Below are 18,684 nucleotides of genomic sequence, written 5' to 3'. Positions count from 1 at the left end.
TTTTTCACTCTAGAATTCACCAAAATCCTCCAACTCCTAAATTCCTACAAATTCATTGAATTTTGAATACAACCAGATTTTGAAACATTTTAAAAAACTCGATATTAAATACCACCAGATTTTGACCAACTCTTTAAAAATTAAGATTGAAGATTACTACAATTTGATAGTCTCATTTAAAATCTTAATTTAGGGTCTAGTGGTATTCCTCTTCACTTGTAAGTGAGAAATCTTAAGTTCGAATATCGCCAAAAATGAACCCTCACCTCCCTTCTTTAATGTATAATATATTAGCTAAAAAAATAAACCTTAAAAGTCTACAAAAATTCACCACTAAGAATTAAATAGATTTGACCACACAAACAAATGAATTAAATAGAATTCATTGACCTTTAAATAGCACAACACTTTTCTAGACTCCTAAAGAATCATAATTAAATACCAATAAATTTTGTCAACTTTTTTAGAAATCTAAATATAATTAATTGAAGAAATTATCAGTGGCACTTCAAAAATTTAAATTTTCTTTAATTAAGGAATAAAATTTATTAGAGAGCAAAATTGCGAGTACAACCAGTAGCAGTACAATCAAATTGAAGAGCTTGGACTACACAATACGGAAGTGTGCGACCCTAAATAAGAGAAAAGAGGTTGCCAAATTCCTAATATCCTCAATAATATTCCTGATTCTCCAAGGAACTTTGGACCTCCCTTTAATTGCATCAATGACAAGCTTAGAATCTCTTTCCACACAAATGTTTTTAAATCCTCGAATCTTAGCCATCAACAGAGCATCTCGCAACCCAATAGCCTCTGCTATTTAAATTGTATTTTCTCCCAAGCTTTGGTTGATTTTTGCAGGGAAGACTGATTTTCCATGGGTAATTCTATAAATGTACATGTTTGTGTCTCTGTGTGTGTTGGTAGGATTAAAAGCACACCACAAAGTAGCACACAAATGTCCTGTTGATTTTCCTTATTAACACTAAGATATGTCAATTGTAGCATATGAAAATAAGGGTTTTTCCCACAGAAGATTGTTTTATCTAACTACTTAAAATGTCACAAAAACTGGTTGATGTCCCTCCTGACCAGCCGCCGAAAAATAATTATTAGACCAACTTACACTTTTCTAAATTCAACGGAATTTTATATGTAGACACTTGACACAGAAAGATACACTCACACAAATTTTTGGGATTTTTGGAGTTGATTTTCTATTTTAATTAAATTCAACAAAAAAGGACAGAAACAGATTTTAAATAATAAAAACATATTGTAGTTCATAAATTAAGAAAACGAGTTAGGGGAATAGCTACCCACCACCAAATAATCATGCAAACATGTTATGTTTCATTCAAATTCCTTTTATTTCTGAATGAAGATGCTCATGTCAGTTCAATGTTAGAACATAGCATATTACTCTTTCATACGTAGCATGATAAGAGGGTTTTCAACTTCACTTAGTCCTTAGCATGCAATCTAGAATGGTGTGTTCATAGATTTAACAAGTAGAAATCATTACGAACGAAAAGAATTAGTGTTATCACAAGGCATCATAAGTACTAGTGTTGTCTTACTTATCCTAGAAATTGGTTCACATGTTAATCGCAATTAACAAGAACTACTCTAGAACATATGTAGATCCTCATTTGACAAGGGCAGACACACACATAGTCATAGTATTAGAATCCTAGATATGCTTATTAAGTATGCATCCATAGAAAACATATAAAGAACTCATCATTGACATAAGTAGTGAACAAATTTTCATCTTTCATAAAAGAAATTGAAATGAAATGTCATAACAAACTTGCAATCGTATTTGGGGCTTTAAAACAGCCCCTAACTTCTAGAAATTTAGTTACACATAATTCTCAAATTAAACCAAAAGTAAGACATGGATTTGAGAAGATAGAATCAAAAGAATCGAGTGAGGTCTCCTCTTCTTTCCTTGCTTCCCCAACGCTGCAACCTTCTTTGTTTCTTTTTTTTTTCCCTTGCCGCTGGCTTTTTTTTTTGTTTTTTGTTTTTTGTTTTTTTTTTGTTCAGCTATCCTTTATTTCCTCCCCCCAACGCTCCTTTAAACCACATCCTTGCTGCATCATTTTCTTCTCCATAACTCACACCACTAACAGCCATTTATTGATGACAATAAGTGAGAGGAAATGGAAAAACTAATGTAACTCCTTGGATAGCCTTTATGCCAATTACTCCCACTTAATCCTCATCTTAATTTCCCTTTCCATTTTCCATTGATATTTGAATAGGTGTTGGCTGGCTTGTGGTTTTTTTGGCTGCTAGAAGTTATTGAGTTTATTGCTTTCATAGCTTATTGTCAGTTACAAACTGCTCAGCCTCTTGGGAACATTTCAGTGTTAAAATGGACATAACTTCTTCTAGAAAAATGATATTAACAAGCCGCAAACTTCTCTAGAAAATAGACATCTGTAGCTTTCCAAGAATATAAAGCTCATTCTCTAATTCATTCTGAGCTGTTCGCAATTCGCTTCCAAAGTTAGCTGATCTGCACAGGCAGTTTTGACAAATTTGTTATTTAAAACCTCATATGTGCTATTTTTCTCTTCTTTGCTTGACAAATCCTACAAAACACAAAAACAAAGTAAATAGCTCAAAAATATAAGGAACTAACTAAGAAAAAACAAGTGAATTTGATGTAAAATATATATAAATATGAGCTTATCATGTGTCTGTCGTATTCTTTTCATATTTTGTTTTCTTTCTTTACGATAATAATTAGTAACAAAATTACAGTCAACTCTATTTTCTTTTAATTTATTATCAAAAAATTCTCTATTTTCTTTTGTTTAATTTTGAAATAACTTTTGGTGTAGAAAAGAGAAAAGATGTCAAAATACAATAATAACTAACAAGCTCTAGAAGTGGTTCTTATTACTACGGTCTAGTGGTTCATCTTCACTTATAAGTGAGAGGTCTTAGGTTCAATTCTCGCCAAAGACGAATTTGAACCATATTATTAATAGCCCTTTGTGAGGCTAAGTTCACCCCCTCCCCCTTAGGCCTTCTCTAACCCTGAGTTAAAACTCAAATTTCCACTTCTATTCCCCCTCACCAACCCAACCCAACCCAACCCAAGGCTAAAATGTGGCCTAAAACCTAAAACTCAAATGGAAGCCAAATATTGGCTCGTTTTTAGGCCAGAAATCGAGGTGGGCCCCACCCTTGCTAGTGAAAACGGGTGTGTGAAGCGCCAACACCGAAACCCAGGTGCCCAACGCGCAAAACGCGCGAGCACCAAATTCAAGCTGGACCCACCCACGTGGGTTTGTCCCCTGTGTGTTGCGCTCGTGTGGTAGCGTAACGGCTACTTTTTCTGATCCAACGGTCCACGTTCAATTTTTTTTTTTAGTTTTATATTTATATATTTATTGAATCCAACGGCTTAGATTGAACATAATCAAATCTAACGGTAAAAAAAAAGAAGATTTAACAGCTCAAAATTAAATCCAACGGCTAAAATAATTGTCATTTTTATTAAGTTTCATGTATCGATTTAGTGATTTTTCAATATTTATTGGAGTTTAAATATTTTTAGATTAAAATGTTCATAAAATTATTTTACGATAGTCTACATATATATATATATTTTTTTTTTAAATTTTACTTAACATAAAAAATTAGCCTAAATTTATTCTTTAATAATCTCAGGCTAAAAAATTTAGGCCAGAAGGGTTGAAGCAGAAAAACTATTTCTGGGCGAAAAACCTAAATTTTCTGAGCTAAAAATTTTAGGTTTTAGGCCAAGGGGTAGAGATGGGTTTAGTGTAAATAATATCGTTTGTTACAAACAAAACAAAAAAAAAAAAAAAAAAGAAAAAGCTCTAAAAGTAAAAGGGGCCAAAAGGGGTAAGGGTTGGGTGTGGACTAAAAGCTGCAAAATATGAACATGAGTTACTTTTTTTGGTACCACCAAAAACTTTGATGTAATCATATTAAGTCCTTTAATTTCTGCCTAAATTTGGAAGAAATTTGGTGTGACGTTTGTATTAGTACATCATTATGAATTCAAGGACTATAGTATGGGTGTATTTATTTGGGAAATTACACTAAAAGTATTTTCAAATTATCAAAAGCGTTTTTAATAGTATTTGAAAAAAAAAAAAAAGTTTAGAGTGATGCTAGACAGACCAAATTTTTAATCATCTTTTGTCAACCACATGATGTGGTTATTGATTGATGGTTGGACTTCTTCGTTAAATCATTAAAATGTAGTCTAACAAATAACCGTCATATCATGTGCTCTACAAAAAATAATCTAAAAATTTAGTCTCCTTAATGTTTTCCTTTTTTGAAACCACAAATGGAAGACTTTGGCAACTGTTTTCACATTTTTGTTTCAAAAAAGAAAAACCAAGTCAAGTTTTGGAAACTCTATGTTTAGGTTTTAGCTCTTTTTTTTTTTTTTTTTTTTTAAATCAAAATTGAAAGTTGAAAACAGTTACTAAACAAGTTTTAAGTAAAAAAGGAAAGTTGAAAACTAAAAACGTTGGGTGGGTGTTAAGGTGGAACTAGAAGGGGACGGTCTAAAATGGTCATTGTAGCTCTTCAATGGGATTCTGAAGCAAATTTTGGTCACTTTGGGCATGTCTTGGACGATGCCGTCGATTAATGAGGACATTTCCTCAGGGGAAGGTCACTTTCAGCAAGTGAAAAACCAAGAAAGCAACACATCGCTTAGCAAGATTTAGCTTGAGTATAACAAATCATGTGGTTGGTTTGAAGAACCTAGGGATGGGCATGGGTTGGTTTTGGGCCAAAACCGAAACCAAACCGATCTAGTCGGTTAGGCTAAAATAGCAAATCGAAACCGACGAAACTAGGTCTAAAATCGATCAGGTCGGTTAACCGACAGTGGCAGGTTGGTTTCGATCGGTTTTTGATTTGTGTGAAGACAAAAATACATAACAAATTTATGTCCCAAAAGTTACAGAACATAGCACCAATATGAGTGATTGCTCAAGGGAAAGGATAAATGAAGAAACCCAATGAGAGCACCAAAGCAGCAGCTTTTACCTTCTCCAAATGGTCCCCCTGTTCTTCTCCAAAGTAACTCTTAAACTAATCAGGTTTTGTTTTCATGTGGTGGAAATAGGGTAACTCGTAAATAACTAACCATTTATACTATTACACGTATTAATTATGATTAAAAAATAAAATTAAATATATGTGGGTCGGTTCAATTAACCACCAAAAATGAAAAAAAAAACAAAACAAAACCAAACCAAGCCGTCGATGCGCTTCGGGCGGTTCATTCATTTTTTTTAAATGCCCAACCCTAGAAGAACCACCATATATTATTTTTGATGTTCTGTTTGAGGATAGCAATTCAACTTAGTAGTTTGGTGCGAGACACTTTTTTTTTCTCTTAGACAGGGTTGAAATTCCCGGCAAAGTTTTTATTGAGGCCCATTATAAGCACTCATGTAAACACGAATTTCCTGCGACAAATGAGACAAGAACATGTGTATAAAATAATTGTTTGTATTAATGAATTTGTAGGGTTACAATCGCTTTACAACTTGATCCTTTGATTCGATCTCCGAAATGTGTAGATGTGTATTATTGTTGATCCAAGGGTCGCGATGACTTGATCTTGGATGAACGAATGCCGCAAGGTTTTTGGCTCTTGGCAATGGAGGAACCGGCACATGTAGGGGTGCTTGGTGGTTTTTCACGGGATTTGACGAAGAACACGAAGGATTTTTCGAGTCTTCTTGAGTGCTTGAGTGTTTGGGGGGTCTGAGTGCTTGAGAGCTTCAAAATTTCAAAGCCTTAGTGTATGGGCATGAAATGATTTATGGACCATTTTCTTTGTCTTGGAGCCTCATATTTATGGACTTTCCAAGCCTTGCCCACAGATAGATTTGGCCTTGATTGTGAGCTTGATTAATTGACGAAAGAACCAGAACTCGATTTGTGGGCCGGTTCATGATTTGACTCCACCAATTAACATTTGATTTAATTAAATTAAAATCAAATAATTCCTTTCCATCAAGTGTTGACACGTGTCATTATTGATGGCTTGTTCGATTTTGATGAATCACATCCATGTGTACGATTTGTGAGACACATGGCGCATGCCATGTATGCCCTGACCTGTCAAAACTTTAATGCCTTGGTGAACATTTATTTCACCAAAATTTCGATGTCTACAACTCTATCATTGATATTTGTATGTATTCTTTCGTTATTAGTGAATATCGTACTTCATTTAATAAAGAGTAAATTGTAGCAATGGTCCCTGAACTTTACTCAAATTGGAGCAATAGTCCCTCAACTAAAAATCCATTACCATTGGTCCCTCAACTTATCAAAATGTATAGCTATAGTCCTTTTCATTAATTTCTTCAAAATTTTGTCAAAATATGTTATGTTGGAATAACCATTTACTTAATTAGGGTCCCTCAACTCATCAAAGTGTGTAATTATGGTCATTTTCGTCAACTACGTAAAAAAATTTGTCAAAACGAGTTATGTTTGAAGGACCATAGCTACAATTGGGATAAAGTTAAGGGACCATTTCTCCAGTTGAATTAAAATTAAGGGACCAAAGGTAATGGATTTTTAGTTAAGGGACTATAGCTGCACGTTTTAATAAGTTGAAGGACCAATGGTAATGAATTTTTAGTTGAAGGACCATTACTCCAATTTGAGTAAAGTTCAGGGACCATAGCTACAATTTACTCTTTAATAAAAAAACAAAATGCTGATTGAATAGCCAGTAAATGGATCCATTGCTAAGCAAAATTTTCTTTCAGGACATACTTTGAACTACTAATGCAATTCGCATTTTGGATTAAATAATACACTAAATATAAATAATTGCTTAGAGTTTCCCTTCTTTAAACAATCAGAGGTTTCCTCTCTTTAATTTTTTTCTCTAAACAACCTTTCTCCGTTCCACCTTTTCTCAAACCCCTTTGTGCCAATTTCTTCAGTTTGGTAAAAAAACTCTGTAATTTGATTCAAGATTTCGTGCCCGCCAAGCAAATTACTGGCGGAAAAAGTACTGCGGTTTCTTGTGATTTTTCGTTGAATCATGAAATGACGACTCATCAACTTGTTCTTTCTTCTCACTGCTTGGATTCACTGCACTTTCCTTGATTTGGTTTTGCAATGCGGAATCGACAATGGGATATTGGGATTCTTGTTCTCACTTTCTTTATGGACATTTCTTAAAGAATTCGAGTTTTTGCTCTTCACATTGGGTAAATTTGCAGCTGAAGATGGTTGGATTTTTGCCTCTTTTTCCTTCACATCTCTGATATGAAAGATATATAAATATAACACTTGATCATTGGATGTTTAGTTGAATATCATGCAAATTTCTAGCCAAAACTTTCTCGGAAACCAAACAGATATAAAGGTAAGTGATTATACCTTCCATTCCTTTCCCTAAAAGGAAGGATTTCAAAAATGGTTAAAGATCTTAGAAGCTACACTTGGATAAGAAAACATATTGGATCAATTAGCAAACCTTTCACAAGTTGATTATTACTTAAAAATCCCAATTAGGACTTTATTTGTTGTTGGATCAGAAAAAAGAAAATTAACTCCGCCTATGTAAATTTATCTTACATTCTCGGTTCCAAGTCCGGATAAAGGAGGAGGGGGAGAGCATCAGGTAGTCAACAGCCAACACTCCTATCTTACATCGAATCCTTATGATAATAAATCCTAAACGGAATTGCGTTAAAATTAGGTCGTCGCTCGTAAGTGGCGGGCTATGTGGCCCGAGCATAGTGATAAGTGAGCAAGGGTCGATGTATCTCCATCGACGTCTGGATGCAGTGTTAAATGAGCAAGGGGGCCATAGAAACTTTTTTTTGAACGATTTCACTCGAAGTTGTTTGGAAGCATATGCTCCCATCAATTTACACAGGACACGCAAAATAAGTACTTTGACCTTATTAGACAAGGGAAGGCGAAGAAGTTAGGACATGAGGGTAGAGTTCAAGAAAGTAGAATGCGTTTAGGAACGTGGAATATAGGAACCTTAATGGGAAAGTCTATGGAAGTAGTGAAGGTTATGGTGAGGAGAATGATAAGTATTATGTGCCTCCAAGAAACTAAGTTGTGATACCTTGTCCCAAAATTAGTATTTTATTTTATTTTTGACGTAATACGGAGATTTAATTGAAGTTAGTTTGTTAATTCTTTGATTTTGAGAAAAGCGAAGTGAGGGGTACTTTAGTCATTTCCAATTTTCTCGACCTTTTCGGTCAAATCTTGAGTTGGTTAGGTAGAGTTCGATTCCACGAGCGCGTAGGTGCAAACGGATCTCAATTTCAAGGTAGAACGGAGAAGTTACGAGCCTTGGAAGTAGTGAAACCTTTTAGACATGTGGACATACTATAGGTAGCAAGGACTATTTGTGGAAACCCAGAAATTGGTAAGTTTTCATTTTGGGAAACCTAATTCACAGGCCCAAAAAAAACCCAGAAACCCAACCCAAGCAACCCACAGCGACCTCCTATTTTCCGATGCCGATTTCGGCCAACTTCGGTGGAATTTTTCGATGCCACCACCACCATCTTGAAGCTCTCACTTCCCTCTACAAAACCCAACCAAGAACCACCTTGATTGACCACCGTATGTGGCGGTGCGAGGCCATAAAAACCAATGAAAACCAATGGTGCTTCGGCCACCCTTCTCATTTTTTCGGTGAATCGGCAAAGTGATGGCCAATACCACCACTTGGAACTTGTAGCCCATCATCCCAGGAGTAAATCCAGACCAGCCTTGACCCCGTTGGACCACCGTAGGCGGCGAATCGACACCAGGAAGCTTTAGGCACCCGTCGGCTTTATTGATAAAATTGACCCTCTTCCGTCTACTTTTGGACTTTGTGGCAGGTATAAAACTTGTTCCTCTTGTTGAGCTATATCTTTTTGTAAATTTTGGTAGAATTTGGAGTTAGTAAAAAAAATGGGTTTACGGTCGCAGAAAACCACCACGTGCGGCAGAGCGTGGGGGAGAATCTGTTTTCATGGATTTTGGACAGCAAGATGTTCTTGATATCCTAAGCCTATATCTAAAGTTCATTTGTTGAAATTCGATACGATAGTTTGATTTTTCAATTTTTCGGATAATTGTACCGTCGTACGATTTTTGTAATTAACAACAATCCGACCATTGGATCGTCGTGCAATTTTGTGAGTACTCTAGTTATTAGTTGTTGGACCTTTGAAAACTTATGGATCAGGAATCTGATGAGCGGATCTTCCGGATTGAATAACCTTAGATTGTTGACCTTAGTGGACCTACCTTATTAACAGTTGACGTTCTAGTCAATGTACTTTACTCTAGAGTGTCGTTTATCTTTAGTTTGTTGTTGAGGCTTGATGGAGCTTAGTTGGCTCATCTCGATGATGTGTCGTTCCCGATTGACGTGTGTCTCGATTTATGTGCACTTGGCCTCGATTTATTTGTCAGTCTTGTTAAGTTTCCTAAGTGGGGCTTTGTGTATTATGCTAGGTTCCTTGGAGTAGAGTTGGTGAATTTAGAAGCACAAATAACCTAGGTGAGTGACATTAATATTATGTAATATGGTTATTACCCATGAAATTCCTTGTTATATACTTTGTGGATATGACATGGATTTACAAATGATTTTATGGAAATGTGTGCTACTATGCTATGTTTATTTGATGATGCTATCGAAAGAAAAAAAAAAATATATATATATATATATATATATATATATATATATATATGCTATGCTTGATATGATTGTATTATGTGAGGGCTAGTAAATGACTGTTAACCCAGCCTATGGGGTAATGTGGGATATAATCGGAATCTGCACCATATAGCAGTGGTACATGAATGGCCTTGCTTGGTTAATCCGCAATAGGGGACCATACTTTGGGATCATGCTTGGTTAATCCGTGATGGGCGATCCTTATTACTTAGGTATGGCCATACGTGCTTAAGGGTGATCATGCTTGGTTAATCCGCGATGCGTGATCACTACTTATAGTATTCGTAGGAGTGACTCTGCTTGGTTAATCTGCAATGGGGGGTCACTACCTACATGATGTTCTCAGGAGATGTTCTACTTGGTTAATCCGCAATAGAAGACCACATCCTGATTAGTTGCCTAATGTAGGCTTCGGCCGAACTGTGTCTCTCTAGATTATTGTTTAGTACATATATGAAAGATGAGATTAAATTCTTGTGTGGCTCAATTGAGAAAATGATTGAATCAAATAGTTTACATGATGGTGTTGCCTAAAAGATAACAGATTCAGATGTGACTCATTCCTACTCTTAACAAAGAGATGCAATGAGGAAAAAGGTACCAATCTCATTCCTACACGTGATACTATTATTGATGGTGTGTCATTCCTACATAACTTCGGGTTGTGTGATGACTAGATGTTTTCTCGATAGACGTGTGGTGAGATTCAGAATTGAATAACCATTCCTATCTATACTATTATTAAGAAAACCCTCATTGTCAACTTTTTTCCCTTTATATTTTTTTCTATTTTGCCCTCACTTTTGATACACACTATTGACAAAATGAGTTGTACCTTTTGACAAAATGACAATCATATCCTTATTTTTCATATTTTACCCTCACTTTTGATACACAATATTTACATAAGGAGGACAAAACAGTAATTATGTAATATTAATATGCACTTATTAAGAGAAATTGTTCACACATACAAAGTGTGTACTCTCAGCTAGTATGTAATAATGAGGCATATGGTGGTTATATTATGAAATATGTGGTAATTGGAACCTTATGATTATTCGGAAATGATGAAAGGCGAGTGGTGAGTCACAATCCGAAGAGAATGACAGAATAATATTGACGGTGATCACATTGACGGTTGATATGGTATATCGAAGAAATGTCCTGTGTGGATGTAGCACTACTTTGACATTTAATCATTTGTTGTTATTTATATTCACATATGTTGTATTATTGTTACTCACACGAGCTTTGCAGCTTATCTGGGTTTTGCTTTGCTCGGTGTGCCATTCCCACGACGTTGGGTTATTTTGCAGGGTAATTGGTAACGGTTAGAGGAGTAGATTTCAAGTGGTGTAGCTGTGAGGGCAATGCACTTGAGAGTAGGGATTGCCACCCTTTATTGTAAGTTATTCTGCTAATGCTATGATGTATATTATATGTATGAGTCTTAGCGACTCTATGTATTTTATATTGTACTGCTACTGTCATTTCGTCATGTGTCGATTCCGGACGTATCTCGGGATCAGGGCGTGACATAAGTGGGTTGGTCTTAAGGCAAATGATTTTGAAAAATCAGATTTTAAACTTTGGTATTCGGACACAAATAGAACGAGAAATGGTGTTGCCATCATCGTGGACAAAACCTTTACACAAGATGTTGTAGATGTCAAGAGGGTAAGAGATAGAATTATGGCAATCAAGATTGTAATAGGACAAGAACCCATCAATGTGATTAGTGTGTATGCACCTCAATTAAGGTAGGATATGAGTTTGAAAGAGAAATTTTGGGAAGACCTTGGAGACTTGATGCAAGGAATCCCTCAGATGAAGAAACTATTTATAGGAGGAGATTTAAATGGACATCTGAGTAAGGAGACAGGCAACTATGGAGGTTATGGTTTTGGGGAAAAACGAGGATGGGAAAGCCATCTTGGATTTTGCAATGGTATACAATTTCTTCATAGCCAACACCTTCTTTAAGAAGAGAGAAGAACATGTGATCACCTACAAGAATGGGTCTTCAAAAACACAAATATATTTTCTTCTAATGAGGAATGGGGATCGTATAACTTGTAAGGATTACAAAGTTATATCGGGAAAGAGCTTGGCTAATCAACATCGCTTGTTGGTGATGGATGTACATATCAAGAGAGAGAGAAAAGAATAAGACCTTGAAATGCCCAATGACTAGATGGTGGAATCTAAAAGGAGAAAAACAAGTCATCTTCAAAGAGAAAAGTAATCACCCAATGAGTCACATAATGAAACTCTGGAAGATAGTAATTGAGCATAGACTGAGGCAAGAGACACGGATCTCGGACAACCAGTTCGGGTTCATGCCAGGGCGCTCAACCATGAAGACAATCTATCTCTTACGAAGATCAATGGAAAGATATAAAGATATGAAAAAGGATTTCCCCATAACTATAGGGTTACATCAAGGCTTATCTTTAAGTCTTTACCTTTTTGCATTGGTAATGGATGAGTTAACGGGACATATTCAAGATGAAATTCCATGGTGTATGCTTTTCGCAAATGATATAGGGTTGATAGATGAATTTCAGGAATGAGTAAAGGCGAAGGTTAATCTTTGGAGAAAATGGTTGGAATCTAAAGGTCTTCGTCTAAGTCGGTCAAAGACAGAGTATATGGAGTGCAAGTTCAGTGCAAACGGAGGCTCAAATGAGTTAGGGGTGAGGATTGAAAACCAGGAAGTACCAAAGAGCAATTGCTTTTGCTACTTAGGATCTATCTTGCAAAAGAACGAAGAGTTGGATGGAGATCTCAACCATAGAATACAAGCAGGATAGATGAAATGGAATAGTGCATCGGGTGTGTTGTGCGACCGTCGTATGCCATTAAAGCTTAAGGAAAATTTATAGGACGACAATAAGGTCATCAATGCTTTATGGCACGAAATGTTGGGTGATGAAGCATCAACACGTACATAAAATAATGGTAGCTAAGAGGAGAATGTTTCGTTGGATGTGTGGGCACACGAGAAATGATAAGATTAGGAATGAGGATATCCAAGTTAAAGTATGATAGCCGAAATTGAAGGAAATATGAGAGAAAATCAGTTACGATGGTTTGAACATGTGAAACGAAGGCTTCCAAATGCTCCGGTTAGAAGATGCGATTACTAGACAGAGGTTTAGGGCCGAAAGGGTAGAGGAAAACCTAGGAAGACTTTGGAAGAGACTTTGAAAAAATACTTGGAGTACTTGGATCTAACGAAAGACGTGGCACAGAACCGAGCACAATGACGTTCTAGGATGCATATAACCGACCTTACTTCGTTGGAACATACTTTGTTGTTGTTATTGTATCAGAAAAAAAAATCGTTATCAATTACAACCTTTAGATTACGTACAAATTTATCCAAATCTCTATCAGCCTCTGGATGCTTACAATATGCGACTCACAAAGTGAACATTGATTCATAAAACAATATAATCATTTTTCTTCTGGTTTCTTTCTTAGCAAACATTTCTACGATCACACCCCGAAACCAGTCACGTAACAGTGTCACGCCCTATTAACATCGCTTAACCTATCTTCCGTTCTATTGGAAACGTGATGTTATAATGTCCCATCTCGACATTGCAGCACTATGTTGTCCATAGTGCGTAGTTTTTGGGCGTGACAGAGAAAATGGTATGGATAACATTAAATGGTCATTTATCTTATGTTTTTTCTTCTTCTTAGAAGCGAAACAGAATTTAGAGAAATTGGGTCCTACCAGGAGTGCAGAACCAGGCTTCATCACCATCCATGAGCTCATCTAGGGAAGAGGGGTCTGATAGACGCATATTTATGCGACTTAGTTAACTAGTTTTCTTGCATTTACGTTATTAGTTCTTAGTTATTTTAGTACTTTAAGCCATTTTCGTGTGTTTGTAGGTCCAAAGGGCTAAGGTAGCAAGAAAGTGCATTTTGGTGCATTTTGGAGCAGTTTTGAGCTTGGAATGGATTACATATGATATGAGCAAGATGGATGGACGAATTTGAAGACAAAAGAGGCTAGGAACATGCTAAAAATTTGGTGAAACAAATACAAGTTGCAAGAAGGGATAAATTTCTAGAAGGATTGGCCAAAACTTCACTCAAAACCATGCATACCCCATAAAATTCATCAATGCCGTGGCCTTCCCTTTGTTTTACTTCCACCAGATTTTTTAGTGATGATGCAATGCCTATCTCACTATGACATTTGAGTGGATGATGTAATGCTTAACTCACCATGACATTTGAGTGGATGATGCAATGCTTAACTCACCATAACATGTGAGTGGATGACTCAATACCTACCCTCACCAACAATTCTCCACCTTGCCATGCCTTACCTACTTCATTCCACCAGATTTTTGCATTAAACATGTCCATCCTCTTCCTATAAATACCATGGCAGCAACCTCATTCAAATCATCCAGAAATTAACCATTCTCCAAGCCTTCCTTGCCTCTCCTACATATCTAAACCCCTTCCCATCCATTCCTCCAAATAACCAACCCTTCAACATCATTCCAACCTTGTTGTTGCGGCAAGGAGTAGGAGAAAAGTCCTTGGACGCACTTGCTATCCAACATGGATCGTTGGAAAGTTTAGGTGCTTTCTTCCCTTTGTTTTTCAATGTTTAAATTTGTTTATCTTTGTTTTGTAATAATGAGGAACTAAACCCCCCTTGGCTAGGGGGGGATTCGAAATACATGTTTATGCGTGCTATATGATTTGATTACTTCCAATTGCGTTTCTTGAATTGTGAATTCAATTTACTTATCCGTTCGTATAAAAACTAATTTGTGTATGTTGGTTGAGAGTGCACGCTTAATTTTCATGCATGAATTTGACGCTAGAATATAAGGGAGTTTCACCTAATCGTTATGAACTTATATTCACAAGTAGTGAAGGTTGCTAGTCACAATCACGTTAAGTAAATTCTTGGCATAAGTTTCATGCAATCATAGTAACAAGTGCTTCGTTAATGCTTATGGTTTTCATAGAATTTAATGATTCTTGCTTGTATCTCTATTATGCAATCATGTAGGGGACTTGTGAGGAATGTTTTGGGTTGTCGTATGCAATCATCCAATTCAATAACGTTAGGAAAATCTGAAGGTTAATTTAAGCGGACCTAATTAACTTGGGGCGTTGAGAATTCATGGTTTATTGAAATGCAATTGGAAATCGTTTTGTATGCAAGTATAACATGTGTGGAGATGAAACCCTTAGCTAGCCTTCCATTATCCATTCAACCCAAAATTGTTTAAAATCTATTTAAGTTTTTAGTTTATTCGTTTTTACTTTCAACTTCACCAAACTCAAATCCCCCTTTTACTTTCTTGTTTTAAAATCTTTTGTTTACATTTTTAACTTTGTTTCTTTTTGTTTTTGAGTCAGTTTAGAGGTTTTAGCAAGCCCTCCTAATCCCCGGTTTAGAACGATCCCTACTTACATACTTTGCTACAATTGTCAAAAGAGGGTTTAATTTGTGTGTCAAGTAATTCTCGCATCAAATTTTGGCGCCGTTGCCGGGGATTAGCAACTTTGCTAAATCCCCATTGTTTCTTTTTATTTCTTTTTTGTGTGTGTTAATTTTAGTTTTAATTTTATTTTGTTTATTTCAGGTACTAGTTTATGACTCGTAGTTCTCAACCAGTTCGTGCACATATATCGGAGTTTGACGACAATTTTGAACGAACTTTGAGAAGGAAAAGGAAAGTACCAGAACCTAATCCACCTAGTTCTAGTTCTGAATCCGAATTTGAAGAAAATGAGGAGGCAGAAAAAGACATGGAGGTGGACAATCGAACAATCAAAGAACTTTCAGCTTCGGGATTGGACAATGCCGCACCTCTATGCATCCAATACCCCACAGCAGCCCGAGGAAAGACAGAAGAATTTGAATTGAAGTCAAGCTTGTTACACCACATTCCGAAGTACCATGGGTTGTCCATGGAAGATCCTAACAAACACTTGAAAGAATTCGAGGTGGTGTGTTCGAGCATGACCCCTATCAATGTCGATGGGAGTATTTTGAAGATGAAAGCCTTCCCTTTCTCTCTCTTGGAAAAGGCGAAGGATTGGTTGTACGAATTGGCGCCCGGAACCGTCACATCATGGGAAAGCATGAAACGGGCCTTCTTGGAGAAGTTTTTCCCAACTTCTCGAGTCATCCTCCTACGGAAAAGGATAAGTGGAATTCAACAAGAGGAAGGTGAATCTTTTCCTACTTATTATGAACGTTTTAAATCTCTTGTTGCTTCTTGTCCACAGCATCAGATGAAGGAGGAACTTCTTTTGCAATACTTCTACGAGGGGCTACTACCTATCGAACGTCAAATGCTAGATGCCTCGGCGGAAGGAGCCTTGGTGGACAAGACCCCCACGGCAGCAAAGACTTTAATTTCCAACCGTGCGTTGAATGCTCAACAATACGAAGGCGTTGGACAAAGGAGTAACCCACGACCACATCAAGTCAATGAGGTAAGTGCCATAACCGAACTTCAAAATCAAATGGCTAACCTTACTACTTTGCTTTCTCAGGTAGTGGAAGGTCCAAAAGTGCAAAACGTGGCAGCTTGTGGCGTGTGTTCCATGCAAGGCCACCTTACGGACAAGTGCCCACAGTTGATAGAAAATGGAGGGTGGGAGACCCTCAATGCCGTGGGATTTGGCAACCAATACCAACCAAGGAATGACCCCTTTTCCAATACTTACAATCCCGGTTGGCGTGATCATCCAAATTTCAAATGGCGAGAACCCCAACAAGGCCAACAACAAAGCGGATTGAGGCAACAACCCCCGGGTTTCTATCAAAAGCCGTTTGCACCAACTCAACCCCAAGCACAACCTGCCCAAAAATCAGGTTCGTCTATTGATAATGATCAAATTTTTAATTTACTAACTTCTATGGCGCAGGGAATGCAAAATAGGGACAAAAAGGTGGACGAGTTGGAGAAACAAGTAGGGCAAATTGCCGAGTTCATGGGGCAGTTTCGAGAGCAAGGCAAGTTGCCTAGCTCAACCATTGCAAATCCAAAAGGAGGCTTTGAAACCGTCAATGCAATCATGTTGAGAAGTGGTACACAGGTTGGAGCCAAACCAAAATCATCCAAATCAAGTCACGATGAGGATGAAAAGTTGCTACAAGAGGAAGCACAGGGACCAAAACTCACGGCCAAGGATGAACAATCCTTGCCACCACCATCTAGCCCTCCTAAGCCGTCCCAAACCACCAAGGTAAGTCCAAATCCGACTTTTTCTAGTTCCATTCCACTAAATGTGCCCTTTCCTGGCAGGTTTAGGCAATCAAAGAAGGAAGAAGCCGAGAAGGACATTCTAGAGACCTTTCGGAAAGTTCAAGTCAATATTCCGCTCCTTGATGCAATTAAGCAAGTCCCGAGGTATGCTCATTTTTTAAAAGAACTTTGTACATCAAGGAGAAGGATTTCGAACAAAGAGGTGGTCCAAGTAAGTGAGAATGTTTCTGCCATGTTACAAAGGAAATTACCCCCTAAATGCAAAGATCCGGGTAGTTTTACAATTCCGTGCATTATTGGCAATACTAAGTTTGAACAATGCATGTTAGACTTAGGGGCTTCGATTAATGTTATGCCATACTCTATTTATGCATCTATGAACTTAGGTGAGCTTAAAAACGATGGTGTGATTATTCAATTAGCCGATCGTTCTAATGCATATCCAAAGGGTGTTTTGGAAGATGTGTTGGTGCAGGTGGGCAATTTGATTTTTCCAGCGGACTTTTACGTGCTTGACATGGAGGATTCACCCTATTCTACCCCATTGCCGATACTATTAGGGCGGCCCTTCATGAAGACAGCCCAAACCAAGATTGATGTGGCTAAGGGAGAGTTAACAATGGAGTTTGGTGATTAATTGATTAAATTCAAAGTTCCTGAATATGTTAAGAATCCTCATGATGTTCGTTCTTGTTTTGCAATAGATGTGATTAAACATGTGGGGAAGGAACATTCATGCGCACCAATCAAGAAGAATGTCCCTAGATGCATCATCGAAGAGGGTATTGGAGTGGAGCATACAAAACATGTCATTACACCCAAAATACCAAATCTGGCCGAGAGCACCACCTTTGCTGCCCCTTTTGAGTCTTCATCTACATGCATTGGTAAGCCTCCTCCTCTAATTCCAATTCCCATTTCCACTAAAAGGTTATTGCCTTCTGTGGTGCAGGTACCAAATCGAATCCATGATTATGGGAGTTTTTACTTTGACCTTGGGAAGCTCAATGCCACAATCTGGGACCATCATTATCCACTGCCATACATAGACCCAATGCATGAGTATTTCAAGGAGCATGTCATGGAGGATGTACCCCTCCATGCCGTGGCACCTAGTCAAGCTTAAACGGAGGTACCGTCCGGCTGGAAGACGTTAAAGAAAGCGCTTCGTGGGAGGCAACCCATGCATTCGAGAAAGGAAGGCCTAGAGAGCACTCCAATTCCAGATTTGCGTTCCTAAACCCTTCTCTTTGTTGTTTAATTAGTTTCTGCCACATTTAGTTTGTTAGTGTTTGTTTGTTTGTTTATGTGTTTTTGTGTTAGTTATGCTTTGAAACATTGAGGACAATGTTTGGTTTAAGTGTGGGGGGGGGGGTAACCAAAGTGTTTTGATGCAAATTCGTAGGGTTTTCTCACTCATACTTCCCAATGTTGTTTCTTGCTGTTTTTAGGTGTTTTTTTAGGCTGTTTTGGTGTGTTTTAGTGTGTGCTGACTTATAACTCCGAAAATCACATAAAAATTTGAAAAATTGCTTTGCAAAACCCAAAAAGAGTTGTTTTTGTGTGTTTGTTTGTGTCTTAGGGTACCTTCCAACACAATGATGAGGATTTGGTTTGTAATTTCATGGCTGTTAAAGAGAGTGATTAACATGGATGAAAGTTTGATTTACT

The 18,684-nt window shown here is 37.3% G+C and overlaps 1 protein-coding gene across 1 annotated transcript; it reads left to right on the top strand.

Moving 5' to 3' along the window:
- Positions 1–15,777: 15,777 nt before the first annotated feature.
- On the top strand, positions 15,778–17,750 carry LOC139191412 (uncharacterized). The gene is made up of 2 exons (XM_070812258.1): positions 15,778–17,157; positions 17,718–17,750. The coding sequence occupies exons 1-2, from the start codon at positions 15,794–15,796 to the stop codon at positions 17,725–17,727; spliced, it is 1,374 nt and encodes a 457-aa protein (XP_070668359.1). The 5' UTR covers positions 15,778–15,793; the 3' UTR covers positions 17,728–17,750.
- The last annotated feature ends 934 nt before the right edge of the window (positions 17,751–18,684 follow it).

The sequence above is a fragment of the Malus domestica genome, chromosome 14, assembly GCF_042453785.1.
Source record: "Malus domestica chromosome 14, GDT2T_hap1".
NCBI lineage: Eukaryota > Viridiplantae > Streptophyta > Magnoliopsida > Rosales > Rosaceae > Malus > Malus domestica.
The sequence above is the reverse complement of the archived record's forward strand: the minus strand, read 5'-3'. Positions and strand labels throughout refer to the sequence as shown.

Bases quoted from the DNA above. Each gene is read 5' to 3' on its own strand.
- LOC139191412 (XM_070812258.1), top strand. From the start codon at position 15,794: ATGAAAGCCTTCCCTTTCTCTCTCTTGGAAAAGGCGAAGGATTGGTTG.